We start from the raw sequence: 15,987 nt of genomic DNA on the forward strand, positions 1-15,987 counted from the left end.
TTGTAGTGTGTATCCAAGCCTGCTGTTGGTCTTGTTTTCTTTCATTGATCATGGTCTTTCAAACCAATGCGTTGCTTTTCTGCTTCCACTGATTTTATTCTGTTCAATGAAGATGTCTCACCATTTATGCATTCAACCCACTGCTGTTACAGTGTAGATTTGCCAGAATTACAGCGTTTGCTTTGCCCTAGATTCTCCAGTAATCTTGTCTGGATATTGTATTAATTACGCAGTATTTTCCAGTTGTTCCTTCACTGTTTATTAGCAAGTGTCACTGCTGAAATTCAGTCTCTATTTAACAAGGTTGATGAGACTTAAAGACTAATTCAAGCAGCCTTCAAAGTCTTAGGTGTACTGCAAGTGCATAGATTTTAAATGATGGATGCTATTAAGATGTGATTTGACTTTATAATTTATTTTGGTTGCTCTTATTTTTGCATCACAAAATTAAATGGTGTTTTGATAGCACCTCTTATAATTTTATTGATTCAAATACAATGGGAAAGCAAAATAAGGTAAATGATCTTTTCTGAAAATGGCAAAGCAGCTGAAACTAGTTGCTCTCTTTGTTAGACTTCGCTGCTTTGGTTCTCTTTTTGTGATGGCATGCTTCAAGGGTAACAAGGTGAGCTAATTTCTGGAAATACATTACTATGGGGGAGTTACAGCTTCACTCTTTAAACTGGAAATATTGATACATTAGTTGTATTAATTTCATAGTACGGTAAACTACTAGAAAAAGAGAAACAACTTTCTTCATTTTATTTTTTAATGCAATAAGTACATGCAAAAATGGTAGGAACACAAATGAGTAAAATTCAATGAGCAACAGTAACTTACAATTTTATTTATTTAAAGAAATTGTTCTCTGTATGCAGTTTGGGCATGGCTTCAAAACTGAGAAGTGGTAATTTTTTTTTTAATTTTCAGGCAAAACTTATTCAGATGTGGATATAAAATACTGTCTTTCGGATTTTGGTTATTTTAGCAGCCTCCTAACAAGAACTATATTGCAAACTTTGTTACGCTTTTTGGAGAAAAAGATTGCAGAATTGAGCAAGAGTTGGTTGTTCTATGCCTTTGTGGCTACCATGCCGTTCCATTTAATTTTTTTTAAACTGAATTAAAATATGTGATACTTAGTTTCCTCATACTGTTTGCTTGAGAAGCAGAGTTTTTTTCAAAAGAAATCCTGCACATCTTTTAAATTGCTGTTATCAGTAACCTATCCTAATGTTGTTTTTTTTTTTTTCCAAATGCCATCAAACAACTTACAGCAAATTTTTTTTTGCCAATTTTTTCCTTCCAACATCTTTTCCTTCCTAAGTACTGGCTATCTTGCGAGTTTACTTGCATATCTAGAGTTTTTGTGATGATGCTGTAAGAATAAATACAGCATGTGTTGTATTTTGAAAATGCATCTCTTTGGAAGACACATCTCCAAGAATATACTGTTGTGGGAAATAAGAAAGATTTCACCCCCCCACCCCAAGAGAAAGTACTGAGATGAAAACTTATGGTAGGAATTTACATATAGATTTAATAGGCAAACTACAAATTGCAACAAAACAAAGAACTTCATTATAAAATTTTGCTGAATGGTTCCTTGTACAGCATGTTCTGTAGAAAGAGAGATGTTAGGCAATATAATTGTATATGTTAGGGTAATTGTTGGAAGTGTGATTTTTTTTTTTTCCTTTCCTCCTTCCTCCCGGTAAAACCTTTTATCTATGCAAAGCTTTTAAACATAGACTGTCTTTATATGCCTGCACAGACAGTATAGTTTCATGTGTTGTTTCTGTGCTGTGTTTCATTTACATCAGTACAATGTTAACTTTGTTAGTAGTTTTTTTTGTTTGTTGCAGTGGAGGGTTGATAGATGTAACTAAATCAGAGGCCAGTAATGGCTGTTCCTTGCGTTGTTTGAGCAGTTGGGGGAGGGAGAACATGTTTCTGAATGCTGAGAACCCTCAATTTCAAGGTTAGAGAGTTGATTTTTTTCAAAAAAATATATATTTGTAGATGTTGAATTTTAAGTGTTGAATGAGAAGGGGACACCCTTTGATCTATCTGTTTGGGCTTGCTTCTTTCTCCTGAACCATTAAAGTGGCCACAGTCTCAAACTGGGTAGAGTGTATGAACTGATATCTATCTAGATAAACAGATATAAAGCAGAAAAAATAAGATGAAGCCTTGGCATGGGTTATAGTAAATAAGTTGTGTACAGTTTCACAGCAAAACATCTTTATGTTCTCCCTCTGGTTCTGACCATACTGGTTAGACACTCCCATTTCTTTTCCTCATGTATCATAAAATGCTTGATTTGTCTCACAAATCTGAGACTTGATGGAATAATTAGCCTTTGCCACCGCTGAAACCCTAGAGGAAAACCTGTCTGCACAGTCATCATTACCATCAGGATATAGGCGGGTAAATAGATAACATTTTTCTTTGTCCCAGTTTGTGTAGTTATTGTGGAACTTGTTTCCTATCTATTCTGATTATAGAGTGGTGTCTTTTTCCTCCTACTCCCTCATGAAGTAAAATAACTGTACCAAGACCCTATTTTTTCCTTCTGTTGGCTGCTAACATTGAAGTTTAAGTTAAGTGAAAAAAAAAGTTATTTATATATTTATATGAACCGTATGGTTAACTCTTGTTCTGTAAACCAAATTTTCAGCAGTTGAAGTGACTGTATGAAGCAAAGTTACTGATGGCTGTAGCTAGTTCGATGTGGGCGTGCCGGACTTCTGGTGACCAGCTCACTGGTACCGTCTCTGCTCCCAGTTCTTGCTGTTTGCAAGGCACGTGTTCTTCTGTTGGTAATCCTGTTTGAGGAGGCTGCTGCTGGTGCTTCTTTCTGAAGTTTGTCCACAGCTCTGTAGACCTGTGAAATAATCCGGAACAAAGTGAGATCGTATTTCCTTTCAGTTAAAGGCTTTTTTGTTTGTAAATGTTGGCAGTGGGTTTCCTCTCGTGTCCGCATTTGCAGCCTCTGAGCCCTGGAGAAGGAAGGCGCAGGGGTAGCTCTGGCCCGGTGAGCACATCTGCCCCGGTAGCGCCTTTGGCATCGGGCTGTGCCGTGCTGGAGCCCGTTCCTGTGGGAGAAGCAGGAGGAGGTTACGCTGTTCCCCTTGCTGACTCTCCTTCTGCGGGAATCCCCAGCAATGAATTTGCAGCCTCTGAGCTATTTGCATTGGAACGCGGCTACATATTTTTATTTTTAAATCTTTTTCTTTAAACAGCAGGGATGGGGTTTTATGGAGTGTCAAGTCTTTAGTTGCACGATCAACAGTGTAACACAATCCTAGCAACCTTGAAGTATTGTTAAAAAGGGGAAGTCTCGACATCCCACCATCTGATCAAGAGTTGTCTTCTATCCTTTTAATGGGTGGTACGATCATCTGTCTGTATCCAGCCTGAGTGGTGAACTGCACTTATATTTAGTGAAAATACCAAAATGCAGCAGCCCCCCCACTCTGTTGTCATATAAATTAAGCTGAAGTATTTGGCAAGCTGGCTGCTTGTAGGAAAATCTAAATGTATTACCTTGTTTTAGCAAGAACAGGGGTTCTGCAGTCTCTGACTTCATCCTGCACAGTGGCCAGGATATTTTACTGTATTCCTCTATTACTGTTGGCTAACCAAACTGTCTGTATGTTAAAGTGCAGTCTGCTAGATGTGTCTGAAAGACTTTTTTTGCACTTGGAGAAGAAAGCTTTCTGTCACTAACCTAGAAGATGAAATGTGACTTGTGCAGTTCCAAAAAATGGAGTTTAAAGAAAAAAAATGCATATTTTAATTTGGGGTGTTGGCGGTTTGAGAAAACAAGTTTTCATCTCTGTTTTGGAAAATTTTATATTTTTAGACCCATTTCCTGAGGAAATGAAGCTTATACCATCACGTCTATCTGTCTGTACATGTTGGTCTTTCCTGAAAAATCGAGTCTGTCATCTGATTTCAGCCAAACCTGAAAGTGAGGTGACATTTTGAAGATTTCTTCTGAATTTTGTGAAAATTGTTTGCTAATTAGAGGAAAGAAACCTAAACTTATGCTCCCGCTGAGGAGAAAAGAGGCAGAACTTGGCGAGTGTACACAGTCACTAATCAGCTAGCCAGTTTGTACAATTCAGATTTGCCATCTCCTGCTGAGTAGGAATATGTAGAAGCCACGGAGAATAGAGAGACTGTTATAGCAATGAGGTAAGTTAGAGGGAAAAAGATAGGTTTCCATAGCAAAATGAGTTTCGTTAGTTCCAGCATGCACAGCAAGATGAGTTGAAGTTTTCTATACTGATTGAAATTGCAAAAAATTGAAGGAAGTGCTTTATCTGGGTACTTAGAAACCTTTTCTTTTAAATAAATAGGCAGAACATTTGGTGGAAACCATGCTGGCTACTTGTGTAAAATTCTGCCTTTAAATGAGGGATTTGAAATTAAGGTACACAAAAAAAAAGTGTAGCTTTTCTATAGCTAACTTTTAGTTCTCTGTGAAGGGTTGATTTAATTATATTAAGCAAGGTTGTAGAAACATGATTGACATTTAAGAAGTGCTGCTTCAAAATTCTCTGCTTCTGTGTGATGTTGGGCTATGTTGGCAGTTGACAAGTTCCAGGCTAAATTTTGGCTTCATCCATTGGTGTCTGTAGGCGTTTCAACCATATTTAATGCCGTTGCATTCTGTTATGTTTAGAAGAAAATAAAGACATTCTCCCTACCCTCCCGTACCTATACACACACGTATGTATACACTTCTTTCTTAAACTATTTAGCAGCCAGGAGAAGTCTGAGAAGCTGCCCACTTAAGTTTCTGCACTTGTCTGGTTGTTTTTCTCTAAGCATACCGATTTCTGTCTTGCAGTGCCTGAAAATGACAACGAAGCGGAATTTGTTTGTGCGGCTGGTGCCATGCCGCTGCCTGCGTGGAGAGGAGGAAACAGTTACCACACTTGATTATTCTCACTGCAGCCTGGAACAGGTACCTAAGGAGATTTTTACTTTTGAGAAGACCTTGGAAGAACTCTACTTAGATGCTAATCAGATTGAAGAGCTTCCAAAGGTATGTTGCACGGTTTTCCTTTTTGTTACATTTATTAATTTTGTTACTTCATCAGCAATGGTAGACGCTGATAGCGTCTAGCTTCCCACTTCAGCTTTTAGGCCGCAGTTTGCCAAATACTTTGAAATAAAGTTTGGTCCTGGGACAGGCAGTCTTGGTAGAAAGAATATTTATGTATTTCAGCTGGACCAGTTCCCTGTGCTGCCTTGGGGTGAAACTGCTTAAACAACTGATCCAGCCCAAGAGGAGAAGCTAGCTGGTGCAAAGTAGAAGAGGCAGGCTAATTTATTTCTGTGGCAGTGTCTGTTTAAACTGACTAACACTACTCAACAAATCGCTGCATTATTTTGAATCTCTGATAATACATGAAGATTAGAAGAAGCAAGATTAATGTTTTATTCAGATCTCTGTGCCCACGAAAGACAGCTAGAGTCCAAAGTATTCACTTGAAGTCCTTGCTTTTTTCTTTGACTGGAGAGACTTTGTGAAGTATCTCAGATTACTTAAGCTCAAACACTATAGAAAGCTGGAATGCCACTTTGATTACATCTTTTTTATAGGAATTAATATTCATTGCTAGTTCTGAAATCTGAAGACAAAATGTGTGCTGAATGAACAGTATACTAGAGGAAAGAGTGAGATTTAGTTCCAGTGAGACTTTCAAGAAGTACAAAGTGGTCATTACAACAGATTTATTTCCATTGCTAGATCCTGTCTTGGTGAAGTCAGGTTAAGTACTAAATATTTAAAATTGTTTTGTCCCAATTGTGTGCAAATCATCCTGTTACACAGGATGATTGTGGAATGCTCTGTGAAGTTTTTTGTATGTTTGTCAAAACCACATGAGGCTTTGCTGATTGGATTTTGTGAAAGATAGATGAAATTAATAAGGAAATAAAGCAGTTTCAGGGTAGTAAGTTTGCTATTCATCAAAAGCCCTGGATTCCAGTGAAGCTAACTTAGTTTGGAGCTTCCACTGTTTTGTTCTAATAAAGGTGTTCCTTTATTCTAGACTTAGGCACGGTAGATTTTAAATTTGCTTTTAAGGACCTTTTATCAGCCTTTAGACTTTTTCAGCTGATTTTAGAACTTCAATCTTGTCTCTTATTTTTCTTTATTAAAAGAGTAAAAGTGAATGATTAGAAAAACAGAATAAAATACCTTCCTTAATGGGGAAAAAAAAGTCTTCTGAGATCTTCCTGCATTAAATTTCTGATTTATTTTTGAAATCTTAAGATTTCAATTAAGGAAAGATCTTCGCAAACTGATAATTCTTTATAATAAATATTCTTTTTGTAGTCTTAAAAGAAGAAGAGGGACTGTACTGTAGTGATAAAAGGAATTCATGTTGGAGTTTTAGACCAGAAGAGTCATAGTTTTGGCTATTTTTGTAGTCTCAATTTTGATTAGTTAAGCATTCTTTTCAGCTTTTATGTCATTTTGGTTGCTTTTTTTTTTTGCTACCTTTCCAATTTTCAAAAGAAAATGCAAATTCAAATACTGTAAAAGAAACAAGTCAAGAAATTAGGGAGTAGTAAAGACACATTAAAATTTCATTTAATTATTTTATAGAAATTGTAATCTTAAAACTATCCATAGAAGATTGGTAAGAGAAGGCCTGTAAAGTTTGAAACAATCCTAGCAGATTTGGAGTGAGAGTTTCAAGCTTTGTATACCTTCTCCCTAACCTAAGTTTATTTAGTGTTTCAATTCTGAAACAGGCTTCTAATTAAGCCATCCTCTCAGAAGAAGGGTGAAGTACGTGTTAGGCTGTCTCTAGCTTTCTGAAGCCTGGTTAAGAAATTCACACTCTTCCCTTTCCGTTTGTCCCTGGTGCTGTGTTCTTATTACAGTTTTGCAGTTTGCTGCCCTTTGTATATTATGGCAGAACTGTTTTTGGTCTCTTGTCAACCTGATACCCAAAATGATCTGTCAGTCATTTTTGTTTTGCTGCTTTTTTTTAAATCATCCTCAATCCAGTAGTATACTTTCCAGTATACTTTAAAAATTGGTTCTTGCAGTGGGGCTTCTCAATTAAGTTGACCTAATTGAGCTGAGGATACAGTATGAGCAAAGTACACTGAGAAAGGTGCTAGAGAAGGATTTAGCTTTACCTGAAATACTGGTATTTAGTATCAGTTTCAAAAGTAACTGGGTATTTGGAATGCTTTCGCTGTGTGTGGCCAAGTCATGTCTGAAAAGGTGCACTGTCTATTCCAAGTAACACAGCGTATATTTGAGCTGAAAAGCTCAAACTGTAGCAGTTTTAGTTTTCCCACTTGCTTTGCTGGAAGAAGCTGGAGTTCTGTAGTAAAACACTCTCTAGTAATATGATTTCTGGTGCTTACTACCGGTGATGGTGATCTACTTAATTACTGAATCTGCAAACATTAAAATACAAAACCAGAAGAAACAGCTACAAAGTTATCCTGCAGAACTGTCCCACTCTTTTTATTTTCTTCCCTTAGGGATCTTGCAGTTCCTTTTCACCTGACTAATTAGGAAAAATTATGATTCCAGGAGTCCAGATTACTGTTTTTAGGGATGAGTCTTAAGTTTTTCTCTTCTGTGCCACTACTGTTGTCATATTTTGTCAAATTGTAAAGCTTCTGGATAAGAATGTGAAGGCACCTTTCATATAGGAAGAGATCTGGCTCTGAGCTAATATTTGATGCTAATTACAATTACTAGATACAGAAGTTGTTATACAGATTTTCCTTATATCAGACTTTCATTAGTTCTCATTATTTTGTTGGCTTTTGGAGTACTTGAGCTAGGAAGTATGGAAGGGAAATAAAACTCATTGTAAGGTAAAATGGATTAAAATGTAGTTATTTTAGAGAACATCAATGCCTACACAAATGCTGTGTTCCGGAACTATTTGACTTTTAAAAATGGATTTGTTCATTTTTTATTTGTTTCTTTTGAAGAAACTCTGGGGTACCACACGGCACGCTTATGTTAGAAAAAGCTTTTGTGAAGTTTTCAGAACTGTTTGTAAGGTCACAATTTGAGACACTGGAAGGAATTTGTAGGAAGTATTAAGCACAGCTGTCAGCTTGCTGTGGCTGTTTGCTTAGGAAAGCAGAAAAAGTACATTGTAAACTTGGTCAGGTTTGGGGAAAAAATAGTTAAAGTGCCTGTAGTCAAAGACTCTGGCCTTCAAGCTGTGAGGTCAGAAGTTTAAAGGGATTAAAAACAAAAGCTATATAGAAGAAACTAAGAGAAAGTTGCTCTTCACTTTTTTCTTTGTTTCAATAGCAACTTTTTAACTGTCAGTCGCTGCACAAGTTGAGTTTGCCAGACAATGATCTAACCGCATTGCCAGCATCCATTGCAAATCTCATTAATCTCAGGGAACTGGATGTCAGCAAGAATGGTAAGTTACTTCACTTATTATATTGGGGTAGCTAAAAGGCAAATCACCATTGACTGTACAAAGATACCAATATAAGTATAATTTTCAGAAGCTGTACATCTAATACATCTTAAATTATGACCTTAAATCACTGCTAAACATAGAAGATACTCTTTAACGGTCTGTGTTTTTTGTTTTTGATTACATCTGTCGAATGGATTGGTTTATAATTTTAAGATTCATTACTGAAAAATAATAGTGTAAAATGTTTCTGTATTCTCTCAAAAATGCCATTCTTCAAAGTTATTACTTTTAGTGGCTTTTCTCATTCTTCACTATACTGAAGAGAGGTCACAACTTTCAAAATTTTACTGGATTCTTTTTTCTTTTTTTTTGGTAATTGCTTTTAGTTTGTTTTAATGATCTGTCTGAAAATTGTAGTAGGACTCAGCTGCTTTGCTATCCTGATCTGGGGATGGTAACCTCTGTTGCATGGGGATAAAAAGTGAATATGGACAATGACTAGCTTATGTGACTGACTTTCATTCTGTGTGAGTCAGAGCCTTTTGTAAATTATGAAATGTCAGCCATGTATCGTATATATGGTTGGGTTTTTTGATGGTACTGTTTCGGCAAGATGGCATATCTGTTCAAATGTGAGGAAGTTGAAATAATTTATATTGTGTTATCAGGTGGTTTATTTAAAAAAAAAAAAAAGCTCAATCATTCTAATTAGTGAGAATGTGATAATCTTGCCTTGGTAATTCAAACTGAAGTTAGAAGACCTTTCCTTGAAATTATATTTGGAAATAAGAATGACATAAATTTTACATGAATTACATAAGATTTTATCATATCAAATTCATTGTTTTATTTGGACAGCTAGCTAAATACAACTACAAAATTAAGTAAGTTCTGCTTTATTGTGAAAGTATTCCTATTGTTGAGGTGTTGGCATTCTCCTTTATTATCCGTTGTAGCCCAGTCTCTACTTATACTGTTACTTCATTATTTCTGCATAATGAACGCAGCATTTAGTGTAATAAATTGACCTGATTGTTACTGCTCTGTTCCTGGTACAAGTGGATTAATAGCCTTTCTTAAAGAACACTGTCCTTAAACTTTCATAATGACAAACAACTAAGAAAGAATCATCCTTTTGTCCTTTTCTGGGTGTTAAAAGGATTAAGTGTTTCCAGTACAAGTTCTTGATGAATATGATTTGAAAGCAGTAAAAGGGTTTTTGAGCTCTAGGGTTGGCAAATTCCTTAGTTTATGTACATAAATAGGCAGCTGGTCACTTACTATCTAGAGAGTTAGCTGTCCATCCAAAGCGGTGTAACCTTTAGCTAAGTATTAAAAGAGCTGCTGAAAGAACACTAGTTACTTTGAGGCATATAAAGAGTTTAAAGAGGCAGTGGCTGAAAGATATGTCATCCCTATAAACTGTGCAGCTCTGTGTTTTAGGTGTGGTTTTTTTTCCTCCTGTTGTTTTTGACACCTTTTAGAGAAACAATAGCACACTAATTTAAACAATTATCATGAGCCTGTTCTCAATCTTATCAGTTCAGATAGCTTGCTGCTCAGTGTTGCACATCAAAAATAGTCTTCAGGTCACATGCTTCTTCACTTGGGATGTGTCGTCTAACACCATTCCTGAAAGCTCTTTAAAATTCCAAGAAAACAAATCAGGGTCCCTGTTGGCTGAAGTACTAACAGGTTGTTTATTATTGTTTCTAATAAATGAGATATTATTTGATGTCTCAGTTTGTTGACTTAAGTGCCTTTTCCTTCTCTTTCCTGGTCCACTGTTGCAAGCATTTAACATGTTTCTCTCAACAGCTGCAAACCTATTTTCTTTTATTTCATTTGGTAAGACTTTACAGCTCAATTTCCCCATAGTCCATGATGGCTCTGATGTTCATTCATAGTAGAAAAAAATATATAAGTTTTTGCTAGACTTCAGAATCCCAGAATGGTTGGAAGGGCCCTCTGGAGGCCTTTTGGTCCAACCGCTGCTCAACAGGGACTCCCAGACTAACGTGGCCCAAGACCACATCCACGTGACTTTCAAAGATCTCCAAAGCTGGAGGCTGCACAGCCTCTCTGGGCAACCAGTGCCAGTGCTCCGTCACCTGCACAGCAAAGATGCTGTGATGATGTAGAAGACGTGCTGCCGGATGTTTGGCTGGGACCTCCTGGGTTCTGTTTTGTGCCCGTTGCCGTCTGTCCTGGCACTGGCCACCACTGGGAAGAGCCTGGCTCAGTCCTCTTTGCACCCTCCCTTCTGGTATTTATACACACTGACAAGATCCCCCTGAGCCTCGCCTGCTCCAGGCTGAACAGTCGCAGCTCTCAGCCTCTCCCCATAGGAGGGATGTTCCAGTCCCTTGGACAATTTTGTAGCCCACTGCTGGACTGTTTCCAGTATGTCCAGGTCTGTCTTGTACCGGGAACCCAGAACCGGACACAGCACTCCAGGTGCTGCGGTGTCACCAGCGCTGAGTAGCGGGACAGGATCACCTCTCCTGACCTGCTGGTGATGCTTTGCCTGATGCAGCCAAGAATGCCATCAGCCTTCTTAGCTGCCAGGGCACCTTGCTGGCTCACGTTCAGCTTGGTGCCCACCAGGACCCCCAGGTCCCTTGCTGCAGAGCTGCTTCCCAGCTGGGTGGCCTCCAGCCTGTCCTGGTGCAGGCCTCTGCACTTCTCCTTGATTTTCATGAGATTCTTGTCAGCCCTCCTCTTCAGTCTGTCAGAGTCCTTCTGGATGGCAGCGTGGCCCTCTGGTGAATCAGCTAGGACTTTTCCAGGACTTTTCTTTGTGAGATCCTGAAACAATATAGTGTGGAAATGGTGGGTTTTGTGGGAAGCACAGGAGATGCTTTTTCTTGATTTATCAAAGAAAATACTGGGAATGAATGACCAGTTTTTGTGAAGGATGGTGAGAGGCGCCAAACTCTAGAATAATCTTTTTTTTTTTTGTGAGGTTGCTGTGGTTGTGGCAAATAAAGATGTTTTTAAAAGCTCCAATTTTGAAATGCAGTCAGGCTACTTTATAAATTGCAGTGTCTGGCTCTTCAGCCAGCTTATTTAGGGCAGAGGGAGGGCTGTAGCACAGGAGACTTCTCCAGGTTTCTAAGCAGAACAACGTACATATATATTTATTTGTGTGTGCGTTTGTTTTGACATATAGGTGAAAATCAAAATAGCAGAAATTTTTGCTATAAATGCTATACAAAATAGTCTAAGAATGAAGTATTGATGATGTTTCAATAGCTCATAAAAATGTCTTGCCTTGCTTTCATATTTAAACGTCTAATTTCTTATACATACTATATAAAACTATAAGACAGAAGCATGGCAGATGTGTAGATGAGGGTATTTAAAAGCAGCTATATTTAATCAGAACAAAGGTTGACTTCATCTAGTGTCCTGTCTACAACAGTGGCTAAACAGAAGCCTAGAGAAGGTTTAGTGAAGTGCAGAAAGCCAGGACACATGCACATTTCCGCTGTATGTTTCCAGCATCCAGCACCTTTTGTTAGTGAGCCAGACAGGGTGCAACTTTTATCCAGTAGTCTTCATTTGACTACTTCTCTGTCAATTTATCTAGTCCTTGATGTGTGTTTTGAGGTGTATGCTCAGTTACAGAGAACAAGCTGGTAGCAGCTGTGTGTCCTTGAGCACACACAAGTCTTTGTACAACCGTTTGGTTTGCAATATATTCATGGCTGCTGAAGAGTCCATGATATAGATGTAATCTAAAATATCAATCTGCTGCTATGTGTGCAGTAAGAGTTAATTTTTAACTCTGCCTTTAGTCTTGGAATGAGGCAATAAATTCTTTTTTTTATTATTATTTTTTAAGTAGTGAGGACTTCCGTTGTATTTTTATGGCAATTTAATCTGATTCCCAAGGCTATCGTAAGCCCTCAGTATCAAAGGACCCATTACTTCTTTCCAGGTATACTTCAACTTTAGAGCTTTTACATGGAAGCTTGATGGCATCCTGTTTGTGAAGATAAAATGATACTTGAATAAATGGTATTTAAATAAACGAACTGTGTTCCTATACCAGAAAAATTGCATCCTGGATTGGATAAAGCATGAAGAGATGTCTTACACCCAATCCTAGCAGGTTATGTTGTAAAAAGAAATTGCAACATACAGAGTTTAAGGCAAAAGTAGAGAAGTGTTTTCTTTACGAAACTAAGGAAAAATTCAAATTTTTTAATCATCTGTGGCTGTTGTTCATGTATCAGCAGTTGTACAGGAAAATAAAAATAAATAAAACAGTAAAAATCAAACTCTAAATCTGCCACTTTCAGGGCTTCTTAACCTCTTGAATTTTTTTTTTTTTTTAAAGAGAACAGTCATTTTCTTGTGGCTCTGGAATGCAGACAAGTCCTCTTGGACAATATGAAGAATTCTCATGAAAATATTTCTCTTCTTTAAAGAAGGGGAATGCATTCATGTACAATGTATGATGATGTTACATAAAAATGGGTGGAAGAGTTAACTTTACAGGTTACTAGAAGCAAGTGATATGAAAGACTAAGGCATACGATGAGATGTCTGCCAGGGAAATTAGTCTTCCCTGGAAACCTGAAAATGTGCTTTGAAACCCTTTGTGCCTGTGGAGCTAGTTGAGTGGGAAGTCTTGAGACAGTCTGGTTTTTTCCTACGCACAGGTGGTGAGAGGAAAACATTGAATTTTTAGTTTGTGTGTTATTAGGCCCTTTAGAGGATTAAATAACAAGATCAAAAAATACCTAATAAGGCCAAAAGAAACATGGTGGTTTGGAAATTCAGATCTCTTCAGTAGTCTCTTGTATATTATGGAGTGGTTCTTTTTCACTGCAGTGTTAAGGCAAATTTAAACATGTTACCATGTCAGTCTGTGTTGCAGGGGATTTTCATGGAAAAATACACAAACTGGAAAAAAAAACAACACAAACCTAACTGCCAATAGTACTATTTTAAGTCATTTTAAAGGTTTTTGTTAACAGATGCAAATCTAGATCAAATATGTTTTCTTCAGTGTTTTAAAAAACATCTGCTGATTTGGCAAACAAGCTTTAGTATACTGTGTGCCAGACGTAAGGGAGTTGGAAAACGAGAATTTAGGAGAATGTCTAGTTCTTATGTTGCCCATCTGTGGTGGATTTAGGGGTATGGTTTGTCAATGAATTGAGAATTATTCATAGTTAATAGGGAGATTGATCCAAGTTTTACTTTCCACAGGGAGAAGTAAGAGGGGAAGATCCTGAGTACAAAAATAATTTGCTATAGATTTGCTATTTTTCTCCATATATGAAGGAGGGGGATAAAGGGAGGACTTAGTTTTATATCATCCATGGTAGTGAAATAAAAATATAATTGATCTGCTTCTGATTACTGAGTCTGTAGCTTTGTTATAATACATCATTATATGTATTAAATTTATTCTAAATGTAGCTATTGTATCTAAAGTTCTTTAGACAAGTGTTTAGTGTTTTTTCTCAAATATATTTTCTGTCATATGAAAGATATTAAATAGGATCCATCTTTGCAGAATAAAACTATCTCCGTGTATAGGAGAGGAAGTGAACAAAATGAAATTTCAATGCAGTTAAAGCATAAAAAAGGTCTTGAATGTGGAACCTGAGTGTATGTAGTTGAAATTCTGAAATAAGTTTTATACAAATTTCTTCCTGGTTCAAAGACATTTTCATAACACAGAAAAAACAATGTATAAGTAACTTTTTTAATTTATTTATTTTCTCCCAAATGTGTATTGCATGTAAAGGCTTATTTTTGTAAAGTGATGCACTTTGATAGTCACAGTGTATCAACAAAAAGTGACTGGACAGACAGCATTGAGTTTGCAGCCCTGGGTGGTAAGGGAAAAAGGGAAAAAGCAAAGCATCTTTGTGTGCTACCTTTTGGTTTCAGGTTACTCTGGGGACTCCTGCTATGGAGATATTTCAGAACCACGTGAGTTTTGGTAACCTTCCAAAACAGCATTATGAACAAACCTGCTGTTTACAGCCTTCCTAGTATTCCACATCTGGCAATTTTTCCGTGCCTTGGCACATGTAGGTTTATGGAAATAAGTGTGTCAGTCCTGTCTTCAGGAAGCAGCACTCTTGGTTTTCCTTTTTTTTTTTTTTTTTTTTTTCCTCCCAGAGAAAAAAACGTTTAGCAATCTGTGGTACTCCTCAAACTCTTTTACATTGATTAAGGAACATAGCTTGAGCAGACCTGGAGGTATCTTACCCTAAAAATTTAACCTCTTCCCAATGATCAGAGGATAAATGCTTAGGGGACTCCTGGTGACTTGATTAACTTTCCTAGCTGTGCCAGCACATGTGAGTACAAGGAATTCAAAAAATAAAAATTAAACTGCTGAGACTGTTACCTTGCATTCTCCTCTGTGCATCAGGTTTAACAAGTTGTCAGGCAAGTTACTGTTGAAGAAAGTGATGAGACGTCTTTCACTTAAAAGTATCAAGAGGCATAAAATAGGATTCATTCTTATCTGAACTTTTAAGAATTTGATTTTCGGCTTTCAGATAAAAAAAAAAATAAAATTTGCAATTTTGAAAGTGCTTTCAAAAAATGAACTTTAGAAATGCTAAACCTGCCTTAACCTTCTAATTGGATCAAAGCAGCATGCAGATGAAAAGGAGAGACAACTCTTAAGTATGGCATGCACATGAGCATAGAATGTTAGTTTTTTCAAAAAAGATGGTAAATACTATAAAAAGTTTACATTTCAATGCTGCTGTTTTTTCCACATGTGGACACTTACTCTGTAAAAGAACCATTTATCTTAATTGTGAGTAAACATATTTTATTGCTACATAAATGTATGTAGTTAAGTACCCACTTCATTAAAAAAGAAGCACTGAATATATTGCTGATACTGTATTTTATTCTGAATCTAATTATGTTGTAAGAGTTTTATGTTGTAAGAGTTATCACAACTAATGAGTACATTTTTCTTTAGAAATCATTAGAAAAGCTTAGTCTCCCTATGGAAATATTTCCTTTTTTTTTTTTAAGTGAAAGCACTGTTTAACTTGCTCCTCTCAGATTTTTAGTTCAACTGACATTTTTGCACTAATCATTACATGAACTGTACAAATATTTTGTTTCCCTTCCAAAAATCCTCCAAACAGCCCTCCAACTGAAGATTCAGCTTCCGTTTTCCATTTTTAAATGTAAGAAAGCAGGCCAGTGTAGTTGGAGCTTAAAAACCTGCAAATGACCATAATTAAAGGAAACTTCAAAAATTTGACAGTGTAGAATTGGAGGAAAGCACTTTTTAAAGTGAAGATGGAGAGGTGAACCTGCTTGCTCAGTTGCAAGTAGATAGTCATCTAGCAAGTTGCTTCAACCAAAAATAAGGAAATCCAGTGGAGAATGTTTTCAGAATTTTGTAAAAATAAATAAATAAACATATTTGTAAGATTTTTAGGTAAGAGATTTCCTTGATAAGAACAAATGTTTTTCTAGTAAGGGAGCTTTTCTATTTATACAAAATGGAGAGAGTAAAGAAAGTCTAAGCAAATGTATTAAAATA

At 36.8% G+C, this 15,987-nt stretch overlaps 1 protein-coding gene across 8 annotated transcripts in view; it reads left to right on the forward strand.

The window, feature by feature from the left end:
* ERBIN (erbb2 interacting protein) overlaps positions 1-15,987 on the forward strand; it is a 121,335-nt gene that overhangs the window by 47,614 nt on the left and 57,734 nt on the right. For all 8 annotated transcript variants that reach the window (XM_066988609.1, XM_066988604.1, XM_066988605.1 and 5 more), the window contains 2 exons: positions 4,862-5,059; positions 8,321-8,438. In XM_066988609.1, the coding sequence (XP_066844710.1) occupies positions 4,871-5,059; positions 8,321-8,438 (307 nt within the window). In that variant the 5' untranslated portion in view covers positions 4,862-4,870. The remainder of the gene's footprint in view (positions 1-4,861; positions 5,060-8,320; positions 8,439-15,987) is intronic.

The sequence above is a fragment of the Anser cygnoides genome, chromosome Z, assembly GCF_040182565.1.
Source record: "Anser cygnoides isolate HZ-2024a breed goose chromosome Z, Taihu_goose_T2T_genome, whole genome shotgun sequence".
In the NCBI taxonomy this organism is placed as follows: Eukaryota; Metazoa; Chordata; class Aves; order Anseriformes; family Anatidae; genus Anser; species Anser cygnoides.